This window comes from Canis lupus, chromosome 21, assembly GCF_011100685.1.
Source record: "Canis lupus familiaris isolate Mischka breed German Shepherd chromosome 21, alternate assembly UU_Cfam_GSD_1.0, whole genome shotgun sequence".
Classification (NCBI taxonomy): Eukaryota; Metazoa; Chordata; class Mammalia; order Carnivora; family Canidae; genus Canis; species Canis lupus.
In genome coordinates this window covers 34494510-34517287 of record NC_049242.1, presented here as the reverse complement: position 1 = coordinate 34517287, position 22778 = coordinate 34494510, and the positions used below count along the sequence as shown (strand labels likewise).

The following is a 22778-nucleotide window of genomic DNA, read 5'->3' as shown; positions in this document are numbered from 1 at the left end:
CATGTAAAGAAATGTTCAAGGCACACATGTCAAAGAGGCCAGAGAAGAATATTAAGGTAAAAGCACGGAGAAGCACACCAGCAAGTACTGCCAGTTGTCTTCAAGTCACCGGAGCTACAAAATGTCACAAAAGCTTTGCTTATTCAAAAATAATAAAACAAAACCCTGCATAACATATAATCTGTGTGAAGTGCAGACAGATAAGCACCGATGCCACAGGCCCGACAACTTGAGAAGCACAATCCTAGAGGCAACAGGAAGTTGAACGCTGCCTCTGTACGCGTTCCTCAGGCCACAGCACTTGTGTGGCACAGACACTTTTGAAAGTGGGCACGAAAATGAACAGTGGGTAAATGCTCTGGAATTAGATAGTGCGGACGGTCACACAACTTTGTGACTACTACTACTACTACTAAAAACCAATGGATTTTAGGCTAAGTGAATTGTATCTCAGTAATGTATACCTCAACCGAACAAAAATAAGAATTCGTGACACACTGGACCCAGACAACAGCAGCGCTGAGGGCTTTACTGAGACACGCCGCGGGCTACCCAGGATGGGGCGTCGGGAAGGGAGGGAGCGTCGGGTCCAGCAGCACACCGCGGGGCTGCATCTCGGGCCCCTCCTGGGCGCTGGAGCCGTGTGTGGAGGACACAGCGCACCACCACTCCAGTTCCTAAGGGATAAAGGGCGACATTCTGGGCGTTCTCAGGGGAAGGCGGCTGGAGCAGCAGAGACCACCTTACGACTGACTCATCGGCACTCCAAAACCCCTGCGCCCGACAGCTAGGAAGCGAGCACTGTCACAGACGAACAGGTAGGAAGGAACTTCCAACAACTCCCGGGGCGGCCCCGGGGCTGCGGGGACGCGACGCTGCCAGGCTGGAAGGGGGCAGGGGCAGGGGCAGGGGCAGGGGCAGGGGCGGGAGGTGACTGCGGCTTCGGCCAGGGAGCCCGACTCGGGCTCCTGGCGCAGAAGGTGCTCTCGCCCCGGAGACCAAGTGGAGAGAAGGGGGAAGGTGGGGATCGTCCAAGTTCACGGCCCCCGCCCTCCCCCATACGCGACACTTACCTCGTCAGTGTCCCGGAGGGGAATCTCGATGGAGCCCCGCGACATGATGAGATCAGAAGGCGAGCGGGCGTCCCGCCCGTCCGCTCCGCAGCCGGCGCTCCCGGCTTCTGGCTCGTCCCGGAGGCTCGCGGCGGCCAAGCTCGGGTCGTGACTGCCGCCCCGCGGCGCCGCCGGAGCTGGGGCTTCTCCTTCCCGTCAGCCGCTTAAACAACGAGCAGCGGACGGCGTCCGGCCACTTCCGGCAGCCCCGCCCCCTGCCCCGGAAGCGTTCCCCGCGGGGAGGCCTGTCAGGCGGCGGGCCCAGCCTGCGGCTCCGCGGCTGCCTCGGCGGCGGGTGGACGGCGCCCGGGGCCCCCTGAGCCCGTCAGCCCCGCGGTGGGTTATGGCCCCAAGTCAGCCCCGCACTGGCGCGGCCTGAAGAAAAGCGCCGGGGGCGTAGCCGGCCGGCCCCGTGGCGGGCGGGGCGACGAACGAGCAGCGGGTTCGGGCCGGGCCGCGACTGACGAGGGCCCTCCGGCCAATTGTGGCGGCGGCGTGGGAGCCCGACCCGCCCCCGCCTCCGCGCCCCGCGCTGGGCCCGTGGTCGCTCGGTGCCGAGGCTCCTCGTGGAGCGGACAGGAGGTGCCGCCCGCCTGCGCCCCCCTCGTCGGCCGCTTACACACAACCGCGGCTGCGAATTCCGTCAACACCGTGGGAGTCCCTGTGCTGTCTGTGCATGTGTGTGTTCTCGGTTCTTAGCAGCATATGACAATCGGCCGGATTGGAGATTTTTAATAACATTGTTGAATTTGATTGACTCAGCGTTTTTGATTAAATCACCGAATTCGCTCAATACATTTTAGTTGCTGTTGTCATCGTAGATTATGAGTAAATGCAATCAGTGTTTTGATCCAATCAGATAAGAATCGGATTAAGTAAAGTTTTAATCCTTGTCACTTTTACCTCCCAAGTGTCTCTCAGGTGTACCTTCTCTTCATCTCACCACCTCCATTCCAGCCCAAACCAATAGCATCACTTTTCTGCCTGAATTACTGCAGGAGCCTCCCATGTTACCCGATACTACAGCCGCTCGCCCTGAATTCCAATCCAGCTTCAGCATATTACATATTACACAGCATATTACAAATTGGTAAAAATACCAATTTGGGGGCGCCTGGGTGGCTCAGTCCGTTAAGCATCTGCGTTTGGCTCAGGTCTTGATCCCAGGGTCCTGGGAGCCTCACATCAGGCTTCCTGCTCAGCGGGGAGTCTGCTTCTCCCTCTCCCTCTGCCTGCTGCTCCCCTTGCTTGTGCTCACTCTCTCTTTCTGTCAAAATTTTAAAAATATATTTTATTTATTCATAATTGAGAGAGGCAGAGGCACAGGCAGAGAGAGAAGCAGGCTCCCTGCAGGAGCCCGACGCGGGACTCGATCCCGGACCTGGGATCACGCCCTGAGCCAAAGGCGGAAGCTCAACCGCTGAGCCACCCAGGCGTCCCTCTGTCAAATATTTTTTTAAAAAATAAAATAAAAATATCAATGTGATGTATTTCCTCCCAACTCCCTCAAAAGCTTTAACTGGAAACTTTGTAAGCCTTTACGTGCAAACTTTGGTAAGTTTATGTTTTTGATTAGTTGACTAGTTGGAGCTGCGCTGTCCAACATAACGCTAACCCTGTAATTAGCCATGTAATTTAAAATAAGCTAGATGGTTTAAAGTTTTCTAGTAGCCACTTAAAGCAAGTAGGTGAAATTAATTTTAGTGAAATATTTTATTTAACCTAATATATCCAAAATATAATTTCAATATGTAATCATATAAAAACAGATAATTCACATTTTTTAATACAAGTCTTGAAAATCTGGTATCTACATTTCTATACCTTATTCTTAATTGCTTAGCTTTTTTTTTTTTTCAAAGATTTTATTTATTTATTTGACAGATAGAGCCAGAGAGCACAAGTGGGGGGAATGGCAGAGGAAGAGGGAGAAGCAGGCTCCCCACAGAGTGGGTGGGGATATTCCAGGACTCAGGGATCACCACCCAAGCTGAAGGCAGACGCTCAACAGACTGAGCCCCCCAGGTGCCCTATTAATTGTTCAATTTCAATAGGAAATATTGGACTGTATTAGATATCATAAAATTTGCAGTTGGAAGAAAAGATTCACATACTTGAGTTTTTCCAAATGCACTTAAAAATTCCGAATAACTGAAGCAATTATCAGCTTTAAATTTTAATTAAAAATAAATAAAATTGAAAATTTAATTCCTCAGTTGCATTAGCTGTATTTCAAGTGCTCAATAGCCACATATGGTTACTGGATACTGTTTTGGACAGTACAGCAAAGTATTTCCAGGAAATACTGTTTACTTACATATTAAGGTTTACATAGTGAGCTTTAAAAAAAAGTACACAGGGGAATCCCTGGTGGCTCAGTGGTTTAGCGCTGGCCTTTGGCCCAGGGTGTGATCCTGGAGACCCAGAATTGAGTCCCACATCAGGCTCCCTGCATGGAGCCTGCTTCTCCCTCTGCCTGTCTCTGCATCTCTCTCTGTGTGTGTCTCTCATGAATAAATAAGTAAAATCTTTTAAAATATAAAATTAAAAAAGTACACATAGTGGTGAGCATTTTGAGCATTATCCATGCTCAAAACCTCCCTGGCCTTAAAGATACGAGTAGTACATTTGAATTAGTCTTCAACCAAAGGCATCCTAACTGATAATTCAGACACTATGACTGATAGGATAACAATTTAGATTGGGATTTGCGGAGGAAGTGATATTTAAATTGCAACTGAGAAGATGAGGAAAATTTGGCTAGGTAAAGGTTATAAACGAGTGTGTATCAGACAGAAGGAATACTGTGCTAGGGAAGAGCTTGTGAACATTCATAGGCTATGTGGCTGGAACATAGAAATGAGGAGGGACGGAGACATAAGAAGTATCCAGATCATGCCCAGATTTATCCTTGTAAAGCAAAATCAGCATCTTGCCCTGCTTCCAATATGTATAAGTATAAATGCCACATACCACAGCCAGGAAAACAAAACACTTTGTGCTCTGAGGTAAGCCAAAAAAGAAGTGTTATACTATCTATTGTCTCCAAAGTGAATGAAACCTCTAACATTTCTCACATGTTACTGATTCTTTAACAAAAACAATGTAAGCATTGACTTTTGTAATGCTGACTTTTGTAAGCCTTTTGTAAGTCTGATGATATGCAATAATTTGGGGGAGTATGGAAATCGTATGAGAAAGTTACTTTTTCCATCATGAACCATATAATCTTGGCGTGCAAGTGTTTTCTGAACCACTGCTTCTAAAGTTGAACTCACTTGTAAACTTTTGAGAGTCTTTTTCTAAGAAAACTTTGTTCCTGAATACTTTTGTCTTTGAGATTTCTTTTGACATAGGATATGTTAAGGAGTTTGGATTTTATTTTAGGTTCAATGTAACCGAAAAGTTTGAAGCGATTTGTATATGTTTCAGTCAGTATGTGTGTGTGTGTGTAAGAAAGAGAAAGAACTGGTTCTGTGGCTTTAAAAGATTACTCTGGCTACATTGTAGAGAATGGATTAGAAAGTGTTTGAGAGGATGTGGGCAGACCACTTAGGAAACTAGTTCTGATGACTATCCAGGTGACACATGATAAATATCTAGGAATAGGATTAAGGTAGTGGGGTTGTAGAGAGATATATAATATATCTCCATTTCTCTCCACCACCATTACAATCAATCAAGCAATACATAAATCTTAATCACTAGATCTTGCAAACACATTGGATATACAGGTCATTGAAAAGGTAGTATCAGGAAGGGCTTCCAGAGTTTTGCCATGAGTTATGGGGTGAATGAAGTGTCATTTTTCCAAGATAGGAATGATTATAGAGGAGTACATTAAGACAAAGCTAGATCACAAGTTGGGTATCAGACATATATCTGAGACAGATATCAGGCACTTGGATATACAGATCTAGAGGTCAAAAGACAGTTTCTGAGCTAAGAAGTAAGTCTGAGAGCTGCTGATATATAGATTAAATTTAAAAGTATGGAATTCTGTGAGATAAGCCAGAGAGAGTTTGAAGAGTGATAGAACAAGGCCCCAGACCAAGCTCTGAGGCATTCTAGCATATAGCAGGCAGGTAGTGGAACAGGGTCTGCAAAGAACCAGAGGATTGAACAGAGAGAAAAATCACTTGACAACAGTACAGAAACTGCAACTCAACTCTGTTACTTACAGGCAGCCTTTTATTTTCCCCCAACTGTAGCAGATATGAACTTAGGCATTTTTAAACTTTAGATCCAGTTTTGAAGTGAGTAAAAAAGATTTTATCTCAGCTGGCATGACTGTGCAATGTCCACTCACAAAATGCCATTCTCCACATTGGGCTTGAGTGCACCAGATCCAGGTGAAGCAGTGTATTTGGTCAGTGTGGGCTTTGTTGAGTGTATACGAAGACAGCTAAGATTCTTTAGTTTTCTGTTATTGGTACTGTGGTTGGTTATAGTGTTGGTAAATATATATGTTTAGGAAATCCAAAGAGTGAGCTATTTTTTAAAAAGATTTATTTATTTGAGAGAGAGAGCGCACACACATGAGCAGGAGGAGGGCCAGAGAAAGCCGGGGAGAAGAAGCAGACTCCCTGCTGAGCACGGAGCCCCAGAAGGATCTCTTGACTCTGAGGTCATGACCTGAGCCGAAACCAAGTCAGACATTCAACCAACTGAGCCACCTAGGTGCCTCCAAAAAGTGAAGTATTTTTAGGTTGATATAATATGCTAATTATTAAAAAGGAATAAAGCATATTTGATCTTAACAGAGAATGTTTGAGACCTTAAATTAGATATCTTTTAAATAGCAGAACACAAAGGGAAGTGTTTTAAGTACTTTCTCTACATTAGTGAGAAAGAATCGGCAGCTGTATTAATTCACTAGGGTTGCCATAACAAAGTATCACAGACTTTGTGACTCAAGCAACAGGAATTTATTTTCCCACAATTCTGGAGGCTGGTAGTTCAAGGTAAAGGTGTTGGCAGAGTTGGTTTCTTCTGAGGCCTCTCTCCTTGGCTTGTACATGGCCCTCTTCTAGATGTGTCTTCCCTCTGTGCATGTCTGTGTCCTAATCTTCTTCTTATATCAGTCATATTGGATTAGGGCTCACCTAATGACCTCATTTTAACTTAATTATCTCTTTTAAGATCCTGTCTCCAAATATGGTCACATTCTGAGATACTGGAGGTTACAAGTGCAGCTTATGAATTTTGAGAGGACAGAATTCAGCCTTTGACAGAGGTGATCAATAGAATAAGTCTTTGCACATGAATTTTTAAATGGTGGTGCTTTTTCCCTGTCAAATACCAAAGTAAGGCTTGTTTCTGAAATATTAGGATATATTATCTGTAGTGAACGTTTTAGGTTATAATTAGTCATTACGTTAGTATGGGCAGTTGTTTTACTATCTATACCATAGCTTTCCCTGGGTTTTCAACAAAGATTCATCTCTAAAACATGAGCTTATTTTTAGGAATTTAAAACTAAATGAAATGCTCCCTTAGGTAAGAACTGAGAAGGTAAGGGTAAATAGGCCTAACTTGACTGTCAGTGAAAAGCTGTAATGGGAATCTTTGTTCTGGCAAGTTAGAATAATTAGATAATCCTCCAGCTATAAAGCACCTACTTTGGACTGCTCCAGTGGCTCAGGGCTTCAGCGCCGCCTTCAGCCCAGGGTGTGGTCCTGGAGACCCTGGATCGAGTCCCATGTTGGGCTCCCTGCATGGAGCCTGCTTTTCCCTCTGCCTGTGTCTCTGCCTCTCCCTGTGTCTCTCATGAATAAATAAATAAAATGTTTTTTAAAAAATTGACGAATTGGTTCAGAATAGTCAGAAATTTTGTATCTCTCATTAAAAAAACCCCCCCCCCCCCAAAAAAAAAACCCACCTAGATACACTGGATTAAAAACCAACAAGAACAACCTAGTAAATGTCCTTGTAAATGCATAGCTGAGAGATCTAATAACCCGAGTCACAGAAATTTAAGCCTATACTAAGGCTACCCAGGTAGTGGTGAGTACAAGAAGGGTGTTGTTTTTCATTACTGCAAGGGCTTGAGAATTTTTTTTTTTTTTAAGATTTATGTATTTATTCATGAGAGACACAGAGAGAGAGAGAGAGAGGCAGAGACACAGGCAGAGGGAGAAGCAGGCTCCATGCAGGGAGGCCAATGCTGCACTCAATCCCCGGACTCCGGGATCACGGAGGGCTTGAGTTTTAATGCTCACACACAGACAGAATTAGAGGCTTTGGGTCCATGCTGTAAGCCTTAAAAAGTACACCCTTGGTAAAAGGGGTGGTAAGTAGGGTGGAACTAAAGAAAAAATATCCTACCAAGACACATGACTGTATGGCCTCTGGATTTGCAAGTTACAGGTGATGGTAGTAGTGGTGTTGGAGGTAGCTAGAAGAGGGATGGGAGGGTTTCCCTTGAGAATTTGCAACCATGGGTCTGTATATCAGGTAGATTTGATCTCTGACATTACCTAGTATTTCTGGGAATCCCCAAGGAAAGAAATTAGCATAGGAAATACCCCTAAGTGTGTGGGATGCCCAGGCAACTTACTTAATCTTCTTGATTGATACTTATTTACTATAGTAGGAATTAAATAATAGTAGCTAACAGATACTGAATGGTTATTGTGTCAGCACTCTATTTGCTGAAACTTCAGAACAACCCTATGACATGGATACAGTAACCTGTCAGTAGTGCAGGGCAATGAGGAGTGGTCATATCTGTTTCCTAGGATTGGTGTGGAAGTAAGACAAGGAATAATGGCATAGGCCAATGCTTATGTGACTCTACTTTGGAAACTGTGACCATATGCTTTATCCTTTGGGATTTTCTCACTTCAAGTAGGACACAGACTCTCAAACTCTTCTCTTCCTCTCTTTCTTGTTGGTCCCAAGGACAAGAAACATAAGATCCCTTCTTGTCTTAAGGATTTTATTATTGATTCTTGTTGAAGGAAGGAAAGAATTTGAGGTGGCCTTAAACGATGGGTGGAATTTTTTTTTTTAAGATTTTATTTATTATTCATGAGAGACCCAGAGAGGCAGAGAAAAAGGCAGAGGGAGGAGCAGGCTCCCTGTGCGGACCCCGGTGTGGGATTCCATCCTCTACCTCTGCCAATCACACCCTGAGCAGAAAGCAAGACATTCAACCATTGAGCCACCCAGGGGCCCCAATGGGTGGAATTTGAATAGGCTGAATGTGGGACGAATGTTTCAAGCCGAACGGATAGTAAGCAAAATCTTAACAGTGGGAATAATATACACTTTAAATACCAGTGACAAGTAAACATATCACAGCATTAAAACTTGATAATTCCTAAAAACAAAAAGCAAAACAAAAAACAAAAAACCCTTAATAATTCCTTGATATCTGTCGAGTCTCCCATCTCCTCCCAGAAGCCTTCCTTGTTGAGTACCTTCAAGATACTCTGTCCTTTCTATGTTTCCTATTGTCTCCAAAAGTAGCTTGGTATTGACCTATATTCAATTTGGAAGAACAGTATACATCACGATTTATTATTTATTTATTTATTTATTTATTTATTTATTTATTTATTTATTTAAAGTTCATTTATTTCATTCATGAGAGACACAGAGAGAGAGGCAGAGACACAGGCAGAGGGAGAAGCAGGCTCCATGCAGGGAACCCGACACAGGACTCAATCCTGGGACTCAATCCTGGGACTCCAGGATCACGCCCTGGGCCGAAGGCGGCGCCAAACCGCTGAGCCACCCAGGGATCCCCCCATCAGGATATATTTAAAACACAGTTTTTGAATGTAGTCTTTTTTCCCCTCTGACTTTGCCCGTCCTGAAGGTCAGAATACATCTGGAATACCCCCTTTTCCTAGTGTAAGGAAGCTAGAAGGTGCTGGCTACATCAGTAGTTTTGGAATTGCTTTGTCAAAGTCACAGTCAGAAGTACAGCAGAGGATATTGCTTCCCAAAGCAAACGTACTCATGGAATTTGCATGCTATTGCTTTGCATAGACAAAGCTTTCTGCTTAAGTGTTTAAATAAATATTTTGGAGATATTTTCAGAACCTTGAAAAGTGAAGATTGCTCTTCACATTCATTCCTAAAAATTGTGAGAAGCATTACAAATTCAAGAAAAGATGGATTATTTTGACTGAATTATCTGAGGTTTTGTATATTAAAAGATTTTGTTTATAAAGCGAGTTTAGAACTGTTTAAAAATACTTTTACCTGATTATTTGTCTATCTTTATGTATGTTATAAACACATCACTGTGCTCTGGGACTTGTTAGGGCAAAGAAAAATTAATGCGTGCTTCAGTGAGAATTCTTTTTACTTAACCCCGTGGTGACTTTATGCTGAAACAAGTATGTTGTTAACAATTTAGGAAATTCTTTCCCAACTATCCTATCTACTTATTCACCTCTATGAGTGCGGAAAATCAAGTTGACTGTGTAGTTTAGGATTGGTCAAGCAGTGGCTTACACAGTATAACCAAACTTAGTCAATTTACCAGTGCTCTTGGCTCATGACATGCCAAGGGCAGGTCATACTCACATACTACTCATAGTGCAGATGATTCCAGCCAGTGAAACCTGTTTACAAAGGCAATGGTTAAAAAAAATAAAAATAAAAAAAATAAAAAGCATTCGGATCAACATTTCAGCACTATTTTCATTTTAAAATAATTTTAAGGAGGAATAAAGGGAGAGTATTTTAAGGTTTGGAGAGGTTTTCTATTTTCGTATTTCAGAGACAGGACTGTCCCTGGAAGGCACTTTTTAAACTTTTTAGTGTAACAAACATCACTGGGAGAGCTAGTTGAAACTCAGATTTCAGCACCATCCCCAACCCCCTCAGTTTCTGATTCAGTGGGTGTTAGGATGGGAGGGGGGCATAATTTGCATTTCTATTGAGTTCTTTGGTGGAGCTGATGCCCTTGGTCCAGGGACCACACACTTTGAGAACCCCTGTTTAGGGAGCCTGGGATTAGAGAGTCCCAGAATGGAACTCCACAAGAAAAGTTTTACTTTCTTAAATACGTCCGCTGTGCCAGACACTGAGCAAGTCACCTTGCATACGTTCTGTCTCACCCAGACAGAAGCCTCACAAGCGGGGAATGAGTACTCCTATTTTACAGATCAAGGGGTTGAGGCTCAGAACGCTAACTCAGTGATCCAAGATCACACTGGTAGTAAAGTGGCAGAGCCAGAGTTTGAACCTGGGCTTTCTATGTCCAGGTGCATGCTACTCCTGCTAAAGTCTAATCTGGATGAAGTCCTAGCTCCAGCTCCTTCCTCATGCAGGAATAATTTCTCTAACATCCCAGAACTATGGTTCTCCATGCTCAAACCATGGTTCTCTTCTGCTCAAACCCATCACAGAGAGGCACTGGCTACTTCATGAGGGAGGCCTCACTGGGGGACAGCTAGGGTGACCAGTTGTCTGATTTGCCTGGGACCCAGGGTGGGATAGTGCAGGGCCACTCTGGAACAAAGGGTCTCTCGGGGATGGCTCAAACCACTTCAAATGCAATATAACAAGACTATCCTTCTTTCCCATAGTTTCCACTTCTGTTGCAGTTGTTTAACAGGGTCTTGTCCATGACAATCCTTCAGCTATTTGAAGATGATGATCTTTCTACCAGTCCTCAGACTGTCCTCATTGCCCCAGACCTTTCTTCAGAGCATTTACAGTTTTTTTTTAGGAACTCTCCCAAGAGCATTATGTATATCAACTACCTAAATCCTCACAAAAGTCCTATGACGTAGGTACAATTATTACCCCATTTTGTAGAAGGGGAAACTGAGGACAGGCAAGTACCCTGGCCTAGGTCACATTGTGATCAAGAGGCTGAGTCAGGATTTTAACCTACAGGGCATGGCTCCAGAATCCACACTCTTTTTTTTTTTTTAATATTTTATTTATTTATTTATTCCTGAGGCACACACACACACACACACACACACACAGAGAGAAAGGCAGAGACACAGACACAGGCTCCCATGCAGGGAGCCTGATGTGGGACTTGATCCCAGGACCCGGGGATCATGCCCTGGGCTGAAGGCGGCGCTAAACCGCTGAGCCACCCAGGGATCCCAAGAATCCAGACTCTTAATCACTATACTTTCCTGTTTTCCTCTCGGTCGACAGGGCTTTCCTGAGTACCTACTATGACAGAGTGAAGAGATACAGAAGAGGGATGGGGTCCTTGTCCTTATGAAGTATACGGTTTATCAGGAGACACATGAGCAGTAAGTAAATAATGAAAAAAATAAAACCATTACAAGTTAGAAGATGTGCTGTGAAAGCAATAGGTGTTCAGACAGAAAATATTGGTGAAGCAGTTTGAGTCCAATCAGAAGACTACACAACAGGTAAAATGGGGGGCAGTTTAAAGAATTATTAACTGTGATAAAAAGAGTAACTATAGGATGTAAGGACACTATCTGGGACCCTAGAGCTGAGGGAGTATATCCAAAGGACAGATTTGGAAGGGCTTCAGCTCTCATTAGGGAAGGTATGGGTATTAGCTCAGGTTGCCATAGCAAAATGCCATAGACTTGGTGGCTTAAACAATAGGCATTTATTTCTCACAGTTCTGGAGGCTGAAAGCCCAAGATCAAAGTGCCAGTTGATTATGTTCTCTATTGAGCAGTTTATTCCTGGTTTGCAGCTTCCTGGGTTTGCATGCTCACAGTGAACAGAGAGAGAGAGAGAGAGAGGGAGAGAAAGAGAGAGTTCTCTGGAGTTTTTTCTTTGAAGGTGCTAATCCCATCGTGACACCCCCACCCTCAAGACCTCATCTAAATGTAATCATCTCCTAAATGCTTCATCTCCAAATGGTAGTGTTAGCGGTTAGGGTTTCATAAATGAATCCTGGGGGGCACAATTCAGTCCATAGCAGTGTGGTTCAGCCATCTGATAGCAGATAAGTTGCCTGATTTGGCCAGGCTGGAGCTAGCCTAGAGTCACCGGACAAAGAGGAGACCATATTCTGGAATGTAGGAGGGGATGTAAACCATCAGCACCTGGCCATGTGGGTGGTCTGGGTGGTCTGGGGCCGTGGAGTGGGCAGGAGGCTTTTAGAACATGCTTGTGGAAAGGCTGTGAAAAGCTTATCACTGAGCTGAGGCTGCAGGGTTATGGAGAGATGGTGCTCTGGGCCCATGGCTGGGGTAGGATTCAGCATGCATCCTCATACTTGCCCCTCTGTCCCGGAAAATGGCAGGAAAGTCTCTTCCTCCAGCAATGTCCCTCCAGTGCCTTCAACTGAGAAAGTTTACATTTTACTTCAAAGGAGAAATGCATAAAGGAATCCTGTTGTTTAGCACAGAGCCTATTTTGAAAGGTGTATCCAGAGCTCAGAGGCCATACCCTGATAATGAAGGATTTAGTGCCAAGTTTAACAAAAAACTGTTGATAATATAGAGACACCTGGGTGGCTCAGTGGTTGAACGTTTTCCTTGGGCTCAGGTCGTGAACCCCTGGGTCCTGGGATGGAGTCCCATATCAGGCTCCCCGCAGGGAGCCTGCTTCTCCCTCTGCCTGTGTCTCTACTTCTCGCACTATGTCTCTCATGAATAAATAAATAAGATCTTTAAAAAGCTGTTGATGATATAAATCCAAAGTAAAAATTTCCAAGGTCTTCCACCTTACTCCAGAAAGCTACAAAATAAGAAAGGAGAATCTCAGTCCTTCCCTTCATATCCCATTTTCATTGCTCAAACATAAAAAGCAGTTTCCGGTGGTTCCTTCCAGAAAAAAATATGTTACTCACATACACACCAATGTTATAATTTTTTTTTAAATTTTTTTATTTATTTATGATAGTCACAGAGAGAGAGAGAGAGAGAGAGAGAGAGAAGCAGAGACATAGGCAGAGGGAGAAGCAGGGCTCCACGCACCGGGAGCCCGATGTGGGATTCAATCCTGGGTCTCCAGGATCGCACCCTGGGCCAAAGGCAGGCGCCAAACCGCTGCGCCACCCAGGGATCCCCCAATGTTATAATTTATACAAAAGGGATCGTTTTCTTCTATACTATGCTTTTTTCTTTTATTTATTTTTAAAGATTTTATTTATTCATAGACACAGAGAGAGGCAGAGATACAGGCAGAGGGAGAAGCAGGCTCCATGCAAGGAGCCTGATGTGGGACTCGATCCTGGGTCTCCAGGATCACACCCCAGGCTGAAGGTGGCGCCAAACCGCTGCACCACCAGGGCTGCCCTGCTTTTTTTCTTTAATATGTCTCAACGATCTTCCCCCATCAGTACACCCAGATCTCCTTTTTCTCTTTAATCACTGCACAGTATTGTGTCATGTAGATGACATATAATTTATTTACTTTTAATAGACACTTTGGGTGTTATTTTTATAAACAATCTGCCAAGAAGATTCCTGTACAGTCATATGGCTGCATTTTTGCACATATAAGCATATATATAAATTCTTTGCTATGGGAAAGGATATGTGCCTTCGAAATTTTGGAATTTATCACGTTAACCTGCAATAAGTGCACCAGTTTGTGGCCTCCTCTCATCACAAGTGAGAGAGCAGCGATTCCCTCACAGCTCTGCCAGCATCAGGGAAGCCTTGTACAACTCTGACAAGTGAAGAAAAGATGTTTTCTTACTATTTTGATTTGCATTTTTAAAATTATACATGAAGTAGTGCATCTTTCCATTTGTTTATCATCTTTTTTTTTAAATTATTTATTTATTTATTCATGAGAGACACAGAAAGAGGCAGAGACACAGGTAGAGGGAGAAGCAGGCTCCCTGTAGGGAGCCCGATGTGGGACTCGATCCTGGGTCTCCAGGATCACACCCTGGGCTGCAGGTGGCACTAAACCGCTGCGCTACCGGGGCTGCCCCTGTTTATCATCTTTTGAGTTTGTTTTTCTATAAACTATTTCTACCCTTTGCACAATTTTCTGTTGAGCTGTTCTTTTTAAAAATATTCATTCATATATATTTAAGTTAAGGAAAAGAGCTCTGTGAGAAATATGTCTTAAATATATTTTCCCTGTTTTGGAACTTAGTCTTTTAAGTGTTAAGTGGTTCTTTTTTTTTCCTTTCTTTTTTTTTTTTTTAAGATTTATTTATTTATTTATTTATTTATTTATTTATTTATTTATGATAGACATAGAGAGAGAGAGAGAGGCAGAGACACAGGAGGAGTGAGAAGTAGGCTCCATGCCTGGAGCCCAACGTGGGACTCGATCCCAGGACTCCAGGATCATGCCCTGGGCCAAAGGCAGGCGCCAAACCGCTGAGCCACCCAGGGATCCCCTTCCTTTCTTTTTCTATATCAAAGTTACATTGCTACTCAGATGAATTTATCAGCTTTTCCCTTTATAGCTTCTGAATTGTAGAACCTTCTCAGAAAAGCCTCTTTCTTAGATTAGTACTAAATTAATCCACATTTTTAGATATTATGTTTTTTTTCTTTTCTTTTTTAAAAAAGACTTTATTCATGAGAGACAGACAGAGAGATGGGCAGAGACACAGGCAGAGGGAGAAGCAGACTCCCTGCGAGGAGCCTGTTGCGGGATTTGATCCCAGGACCCCAGGATCATGACCTGAGCCAAAGGTAGATGCTCAACCACTGAGCCACCCAGGTGCCCTGGCTTTGTCCTTATCTCAGTAGATACTATTACGAGGTCACCATTTATTTACTTACCTCTCTTTTCCCCAATAATTTAAAATCTCATCTTAACATGTTTACAGTATTCTAATTCTCTTGTGCATTACAGTCTATTTTTTAATTTTTCTTTGGTTCCATTAATTTCTTCTCTTATATCAAACTTCTTTATTGACTGAGGGTTCAAAATACATTTGCTAGAAGTGGGTTTGCTTTGGACATGGTGGACAGAGAGGATCTTGCTGAGAGGTGACATGTAGATTAACATGATTAACATTTGAAGAATTAGAAGGAATTTGCTACAAGGAGATAAAGGCAGGAACATTCCAGGTAAAAAAAAAACCTATGTATCCAATGGCTGGCAGGCAGAAAACAGTTTGGTGTGTTTGAAGGCACTGCAAAAAGACCAGTATGGTGAACACAGTAAACATAGGAGAGAAAGACATGAGAAGGGGTGGGAAAGATAGGCCAGATTTTGTCAAGAAAGGTTGGTTTTGTCCTGAGGACAAAGGGAAGATGAGACTGGATTTGGAGTAGGGAGCCACCATGCTCCAATTTCCCAGAGTATAACTTCGCACTCTGGCTATTGCGGGGGCTGGGTAGGTGTTCTGGGCCAGAGACGGTGGTAGTCAGGCTCCAGAGGGGCAGTGCAGCTGGGGACAAATGGGTGACTCAGGCACATTCTGGCAGTAGAATGAACAAGATTTGTTGATAGCTTGGGTGTAGGGTAAGTCACAGGAAGGAATCATAGCTGATTCCCAGAGGCCTTCTTTTCATTGTGTACGTTTCTGGACCGAAGGGGAACTGAAAAAGTTACTAGTCCCAGTTGCTGAACTGCAGGGCTGTGACAACAAGGCCTCAGCAGAGGGCAGCAGAGGGCTGTGGTTCTGCTTCCTGGGGCCGTTGGCAGGGGTGGATAAGGGAGGGGCTGGGGTGCAGGCCAGGCAGCTAGATCAGATCCTTTAAATTTACCCACCTTGTGCATGAAGGCATTTTAAAATGGAAAAATAGCAATGACTGGGGGAAGTGAGGGACCTGTGAAATATATTTGGGTTTGTTTACAACACAGAGTCACAACAAGTGGTGCCATTTGCTGAGATGGGGACGATTTGGAGGACATTGGATTTGGGATTAGGAATGAAGGTGAGTGGGCTGGGGTTACATCAAGAGTGCAGACCTGAGATGTTTGGCTTGAGATTTCTGAGGAACCCAAAGCAAGTAGCAAGTAGGCTGTCTGATATGTGGATCTGGAGCCAGAAGGGGTCCAGGTGGAGCCACCAACCCACGTTTGAATGTTGTTTAGAATTGTAGGGGTGGGTGAGGTAGCGGAGGGAGAAGAGAACATAGAGAGAGAAAAGAGAGCTAGGACAGAGCCTTGAGGAACAGCGGCAAAAGAGTTGGGTGGAAGAGAGGGAGCCAGTGAGAGACCGCAGGGCAGCCAGGGGTATGGCTGGATGAGTGGGAAGACTCAGAGTGAAGTAAGTCAGTCGGAGAAGGACAAACATTATATGTTCTCATTCATTTGGGGAATATAAATAATAGTGAAAGGGAATATAAGGGAAGGGAGAAGAAATGTGTGGGAAATATCAGAAAGGGAGACAGAACATAGAGACTCCTAACTCTGGGAAACGAACTGGGGGTGGTAGAAGGGGAGGAGGGCGGGGGGTGGGAGTGAATGGGTGACGGGCACTGGGGGTTATTCTGTATGTTGGTAAATTGAACACCAATAAAAAATAAATTTAAAAAAAAAAAAAGATCACAACCTGAGCCGAAAAAAAAAAAAAAAAAAAAAAAAAAGAAACCCACTTCCCAAATCTTTGATGGCTTCCCCTGAGAATAATGTCCACCCTCTGGGAGGCTGTGCCCACTCTGGCCCATGTCTACTACCCTCACTGCCGCTCTAGGTCCTCCCACCCTCAGGCACCTCCTTTGGGCCTCACAGTGGTCTTCTTGCCTCTCTGCTGGGGAGACTCCTGTTCTTGGTGTGTTGCTTCTTCCTCATCCAAGTAGCTTCCTCTTGTTCTATTCTCCCAGCATCTTATTGATTTCCTTTATGGAAAAATTGCTGCCTTATTCCTTTTTGTGTTCTTAGAGTCAACACGGTGTCTAGCAAGAAGTTGGGCATGTAATAAACATTTTGACTCATGAATGAATGAATAAGACTTTTACTCTACACTGTGGCCCTTGAGGTGAGAATTTTAAATCCCCTCCAACTTCTCGTTTCTTATTCTTAGTTTGTATAATTGAGCACCTGACTAGTGATGGGTGGGTTAAAACATCGGTAGCGGGATCCCTGGGTGGCGCAGCGGTTTAGCGCCTGCCTTTGGCCCAGGGCGCGATCCTGGAGACCCGGGATCGAATCCCACGTCGGGCTCCCGGTGTATGGAGCCTGCGTCTCCCTCTGCCTGTGTCTCTGCCTCTCTCTCTCTCTCTCTCTGTGACTATCATAAATAAAATAAAAAACAAACATCGGTAGCTGCGTTCCAGTGACCCGCCCAAAGGGGAAGTCAAACACTTGGAGAAAGAGCCCCTGGTTGGTGTTGCAGAACCCCAGGGCTGTGTAAGCAAGGCCCCAGCAGAGGGCAGCAGAGGTCTGTGGTTCTGCTTCCTGGGGGTGGGGTGGGGTGGGGGTGGGGGTGGGGTGGGGTGGGGTGGGTGCTGGCGTGGGCTGGTGCTGAGGGGAGGGGCGGGGCAGCCGGCTAGGAGGCTAGAACCCGAACTATAGTGTTTGGGGAGATGGGACCGTCTAGTCCTTTGCAGGAATCTAAAGTGCATTGATGGAGGGCATGAGGCAGCCTTCCTGTTTGTGTTTAGATGGTGCTGATTCTTGCCACTCGAAGTCTAAGGAAGCTCTTATACTGTGGGCCCCTTGCTCTTGGGAAGGGCAAAGGGTCTCCTAGAACAGTGATGGGGGAGGAGGAAGGGCCCTGAGTCAAGGGTGTAAGGGGACAGGCCTCCAGGAGACTGTTCTGCAAAGCAAGGAATAACGTGGTGCGGGTCAGTTAGAGGCAGGCAGGAGCTGGGAAGGCTCAAAGGCGGCACTTTGGGGAAAGAAGGGGGTAGTTAATGGGTCAGAGATGTGCATTGTCAGAAATAACTGTTTCTTATGCTCTTTGAATTCTGGTCTCCTTTTTTATTAGTAGAGGCGTTTTTAAAGTTTGTAACCTATCATCTGAGCTTAGGTGAAAAGGGATTTTGTGCAAATATTGATCATAGTGTCAAAAGGGGAGCACAGTGCCCCCCTAGGTGCTAGCAAGTGGTAGCAGCAGAGGTCAGAGTGGAAGGCCCTAAGTGGCAGGGATGCTTAGTCTGGGCACATGGTCTTCTAACACACATGTGCGTGCACGCATACATACATCTCACACGCATGCTCATACAGATATATAACATACACATAACACACCCTCATACACACACATCTCACACACTGATGCACACATCACAACACACCCACACCCATACTGATAAAAGGCAGCCATCCTGTTGTGTGTAGCAACAATGTGGCTTAAGTTTAGAATCAAATCAACTCTTGGTTTCAGGCATAGATTCTAATTGGCTTAATCATCAACATAATCCCTACCCCCTTGGAGCTTCCTTGGTTACTGGGGTTGTTTTAGGAGTGGATATATAACTACATAAATCTATTAGATGTGAATGAGTTGGCAGGTAGCCCTGGAAGCTGCCAGCAGTCCCCTCAGAAAAGGCTGGTTTAGAAAAAGCTGACAGGGGGCAGGTGGAGATGAGAAACTCACCAGCAGAGTTGTAGACCTCAGACATTGTGAGCTTCTGAACAACCTGTGCCAGAAACCTACGCCACCTCTAAACTTAAGATTTGATGAACCAGGGGCGCCTTCGTGTCTCGGTGGTTGAGCATCTGCCTTCAGCTCAGGTCATGATCCCGGGGTCCTGGGATGGAGTCCTGCACCAGACTCCCCGCAGGGAGCCTACTTCTCCTGCTGTCTATGTCTTTGCCTCTCTCTGTGTGTCTGTCGTGAATAAATAAAATCTTAAAAGAAAAAAAAATATTTCATGGACCAGGAAGTTGTCTTGGTTGTTTAAGGTCTATAGGTTGGGTTTCTGATATCAGAAAACTTGAGAATGGATCAACTCGTCACATAACTCTTCTGTAGGAAGCCGGGGGAGAGGGGTCAAGCCTCTGCTTTAATAAGGAGGACTGTTCCTTCCTACCCCTCTATTGCCCTCTTGGTCCTCAAAGTGATCACAGTGGAGCTGGCACAGTTCTCAGACCTTTCCACGTATGATAGAGAGGGAGAAAATAATACTTAAAGCTCATTGTGGCCTCTTTGCATTCTATGGAAACTGATACGATTTTAATCTATAGAGGAATAAGTATCTCTCTATATATACACACATGCCTCCTCTTTCATCTAACCTGAGAGGTGGTCATTTCTTACCATTTTACAGACGATCAATGATACTCAGAGAGAGTGTCATCTGCTCAGTGTGAAACAGCTACGAACAGGTGGAGCTGGGCTTCCAACCCAGGGATCTTTGGCTCTAAAGTTCATGGTCTCTCTTCCAGGGTAGCCACCTACCACACTCCACACTCATGGCTGCCTCCTGTAGGTGGGTCTAGGTGGGCCTTTTGGGGAAGAGGGTGAGGAAATATTCTTGTACATTTCTTAACATTTCCTGGGCGTAGTGGTGGGAATGAGGAAGACAGCAAACCCCTTTAGGGTTTCTGATCATCATAGGAAGGAGAAGCAAAGTGGACGTTGAAAAGTCAACCGGTGCTAGGGATGCATTGTAACATAGTGGCTGGGCACACAGCCTTAGAGCCCATGAGTCTTGGGTTCAGGCTCCAGGGCCATAATGGACCTGTGACCTCAAGCAAGTTACTTAATTTGTCAGCGCCTGAGTTTCATCTCTGATAATGAGACCTACCTCCTAGGACCTTCATATAGGCTAAATAAGAAACTGTAAGTAAAGCACTTATCACAGTGCCTAGCACCACGGAGCTTGTGGTGTAACTTGTGTAACTTGTCACACCACATTAAGGTACACAGTGCTCTGCAAGCTCAGGGGAGACATTCTAAAGGCCATTGTGGTCCAAATTGCAATGCTTAAACACTGTATGATACAGAGAAGTCAAAGGGAGGCAGTTCACGTACAATGCTTTCCTTTTTGTAAAATTTTAAATTGTGGTAAGATGCATATAGCATCAAAATTACCATCTTTACTATTTTTAAGTGTAGAGTTCAGTAAAGTTAAGCACATCTACATTGTCATGCAACCAATCTCCAGAATTCTTTTCATCTTGCAAAACTAAAACTTATACCCATTATTCTCCTCATTCTTCCCTCCCTCAGCCCCTGGCAATCACTATTCTATCTTCTGTCTCTGTGAATTAAACTACTCTAGGTAAGTGGAATCAAACAATATTTGTCTTTTTGTGATTGTTTTATTTTATTTGGAATGATGTTCTCAAGATTCATCCATGTTAGCATGTGTCAGAATTTCCTCCCTTTGAAGGCTGAATAACATTCCATAGTATGTATACAGCACATTTTGTTTATCCATTCATCTGTCAATTGATACTTGGGTTGCTTTTACCTTTTGGCTATTGTAAATAATGCTGCTATGAACATGAGTGTACAAATATCTCTTTGAGACCTTGCTCTCAATTCTTTTGGGTATATACTCCGAAGTGCATTTGCTGGATCATATGGCAATTTATTTTTAATTTTTGGAGGAAACATCATACTGTTTTCCATAGTAGCTGCACCATCGTACAAATGTTCCAGTTTCTCCACATCCTCATCAATACTTGTTTCTTCCTTCTTCCCTCTCTCTTCTTCCAACGTTTCTCCTCCCCCCCCCTTTCTTTCTTTCAATAGTTGCCATCCTAATGGGTGTGTGGATGTGAGGTGGTATTTCATTGTGGTTCTGATTTGCATTTCACTAATGATTAGTGATGTTTACATGTGATTATTAGCATTTGTATAACTTCTTTAGAGAAATGTCTACTCAAACCCTTTGCTCATTTTTATAATCAGCTTACTGTTGCTGGTTTGTATGAGTTTTTTAAAAAATATATTCTGGATATTAATTCTGTATCAGATATATGATTTACAAATATTTTCTTTCATTCTGTGTGTTGCCTTTTCACTTTGCCAATTGATGCATGAAAATTTTAAATTTTGATGTTGTCTAATTTATCTATTTTTATCATAGTGCTTATCTTTTTTTTTCTCCCTTGCGAGCAAGTTGGTGGAAAGTGAGGTGACCTTGGCTGTGTTCTATCTCTGTTGTTGGCCATTGGTATGAAAAAGGAGAAGGAGCTCCTTACTACAAAAGACAAAAAAGACCAGTGTCCCTATTGGAGACATCAGGACAGAAGATTTAAATACATCTGTTTACTGAAGACTCCTGAATTAATAAGGAATGCTGACATAGAAGGATTGGCTCTTAGAGAGCCCCTCTGACATGTGGCTCAGGAATCAAGCTGGAGGTGGCAGGAAATCTGACCATTGTGCTGGCCAGGACCGGTTTCCGGGACTGTCAAGGCCAGGGTAGGAGTGGCTGGAACTAAGATGAGATAGATGAGGCACTGAGGGCACACAATTTAAAGAGACACTCCCTTTCAGGTGCCACCTTGCATAAACCAGGAGGGAATACCTCCTATAATTTTGCTCCTGGGCACCTCCCTTACCTCACCCCAGTCCAGTCTCTAGCTGGTGCCAGGGTAAAGGGGGGCCTGGCATCATGGTTTCTGTGTCTGAGTGAGGGAGACAGTTGTGTGGTGAAGGGCATACAAGTGTGTGTGTGGCCCACCTCACAAGGAAGAATGCTCAGGCCAGAGTGTGCACCTGATGGTCAGGCCCAGTGGATCCTGACTGTGATAGGCTCTCAGATATCTTCCCCTGGATGGAAGATCAGACCTCAGGGTACCATGCAAGAGAAAGCATGTTCCTTTCTTCTCTTCACCCACAGAGTAAGCTTGGGTCCAGAAATGGAATCCATGATACCGTGAAAGGAAATATATTAGTTATCTATTGCAACATAACAAATTATCCCAAAACTTAGTGGCTTACAACAACAACATTTATTATTTCACTGTTTCTGTAGGTGAGGAATCCAGGCACAGCTTACCTGGGTTCTCTGTTTCAGAGTCTTTCACAAGCTGGAATCAATATTTCACCTGCGAATAGTCATCTCAAGGCTTGACTGAAGAAAGATCTTCGTTTTAAGTTTGTTCATGTGTCTATTGGCAAGATTCAGTTTCTCTCTAGCTGTTGACTGAGGCCTCCCTCAGTTCCTTGCCTTGGGCGACTCTCCAACATGACAGCATGCAAGCCACCATGCTGAGAGGGCAGTAGAGAAAGAAAATGCAAGCAAGATAGAAGTCATACGGGAACCCTGGGTGGCGCAGCGGTTTAGCGCCTGCCTTTGGCCCAGGGCGCGATCCTGGAGACCCGGGATCGAATCCCACGTCGGGCTCCCGGTGCATGGAGCCTGCTCCTCCCTCTGCCTATGTCTCTGCCTCTCTCTCTCTCTGTGTGTGACTATCATAAATAAAAAATTAAAAAAAAAAAGATAGAAGTCATAGTCCTTTGTGGCCTAATCTTGGAAGTAACACTCTATAACTTTTGCTATATTCTCTTAGTTAGAAGCAACTCTCTTGGTAACCCCCCCCCCCCCGTCAAACACACAAACTACCCCACACAAGTCCTTACACCAGGGTGTGAATACCCAGAGGCCAGACCATCAGGAACAATTTCAGAAGCCTACCACAGGAAGGGAGTAGAGGTAGGCAACTAGGACTTATTGAGGTCCCAACATGTGTCAGGGCAGCCTCATAATGATCCCACTAAGTCTTCACAGTAGGCTTGAGAAGAGAGTGGCCTATTATTCTTAGCACAGAAGAGAAGCGAGGAAGGTATTTGAAGAGTGAAAGGCCAGTTGGGACACCCATATATGCGTTAGTCTGAGGAATGCAGGTATGAGTGCTGTGAGACACTGCAAGAGATTAGTCAAGTTTATAGCACAGCTGGCAACAGACATGCAGACAAACTGC

At 44.4% G+C, this 22778-nt stretch overlaps 1 protein-coding gene and 1 long non-coding RNA gene across 7 annotated transcripts in view; one reads left to right on the top strand and one right to left on the bottom strand.

Annotated features, from left to right (window-relative positions):
* Positions 1 to 1284, bottom strand: part of CTR9 (CTR9 homolog, Paf1/RNA polymerase II complex component) — a 33779-nt gene extending 32495 nt beyond the window's left edge. The window contains exon 1 of the mRNA XM_038569042.1: positions 1074 to 1284. Coding sequence (XP_038424970.1) covers positions 1074 to 1118 — 45 coding nt within the window. The 5' untranslated portion in view covers positions 1119 to 1284. The remainder of the gene's footprint in view (positions 1 to 1073) is intronic.
* LOC111091556 lies at positions 440 to 22197 on the top strand. 6 transcript variants are annotated; one of them, XR_005375744.1, is made up of 6 exons: positions 440 to 818; positions 11250 to 11350; positions 15810 to 15883; positions 16833 to 16929; positions 20071 to 20122; positions 21830 to 22197. It is a non-coding gene; the product is annotated as an uncharacterized LOC111091556 (long non-coding RNA). The 6 variants fall into 6 exon arrangements; XR_005375743.1 differs by having other exon boundaries at positions 20969 to 22197; XR_005375746.1 differs by lacking the exon at positions 440 to 818 and adding an exon at positions 1373 to 1790 and having other exon boundaries at positions 20969 to 22197.
* Positions 22198 to 22778: the final 581 nt, after the last annotated feature.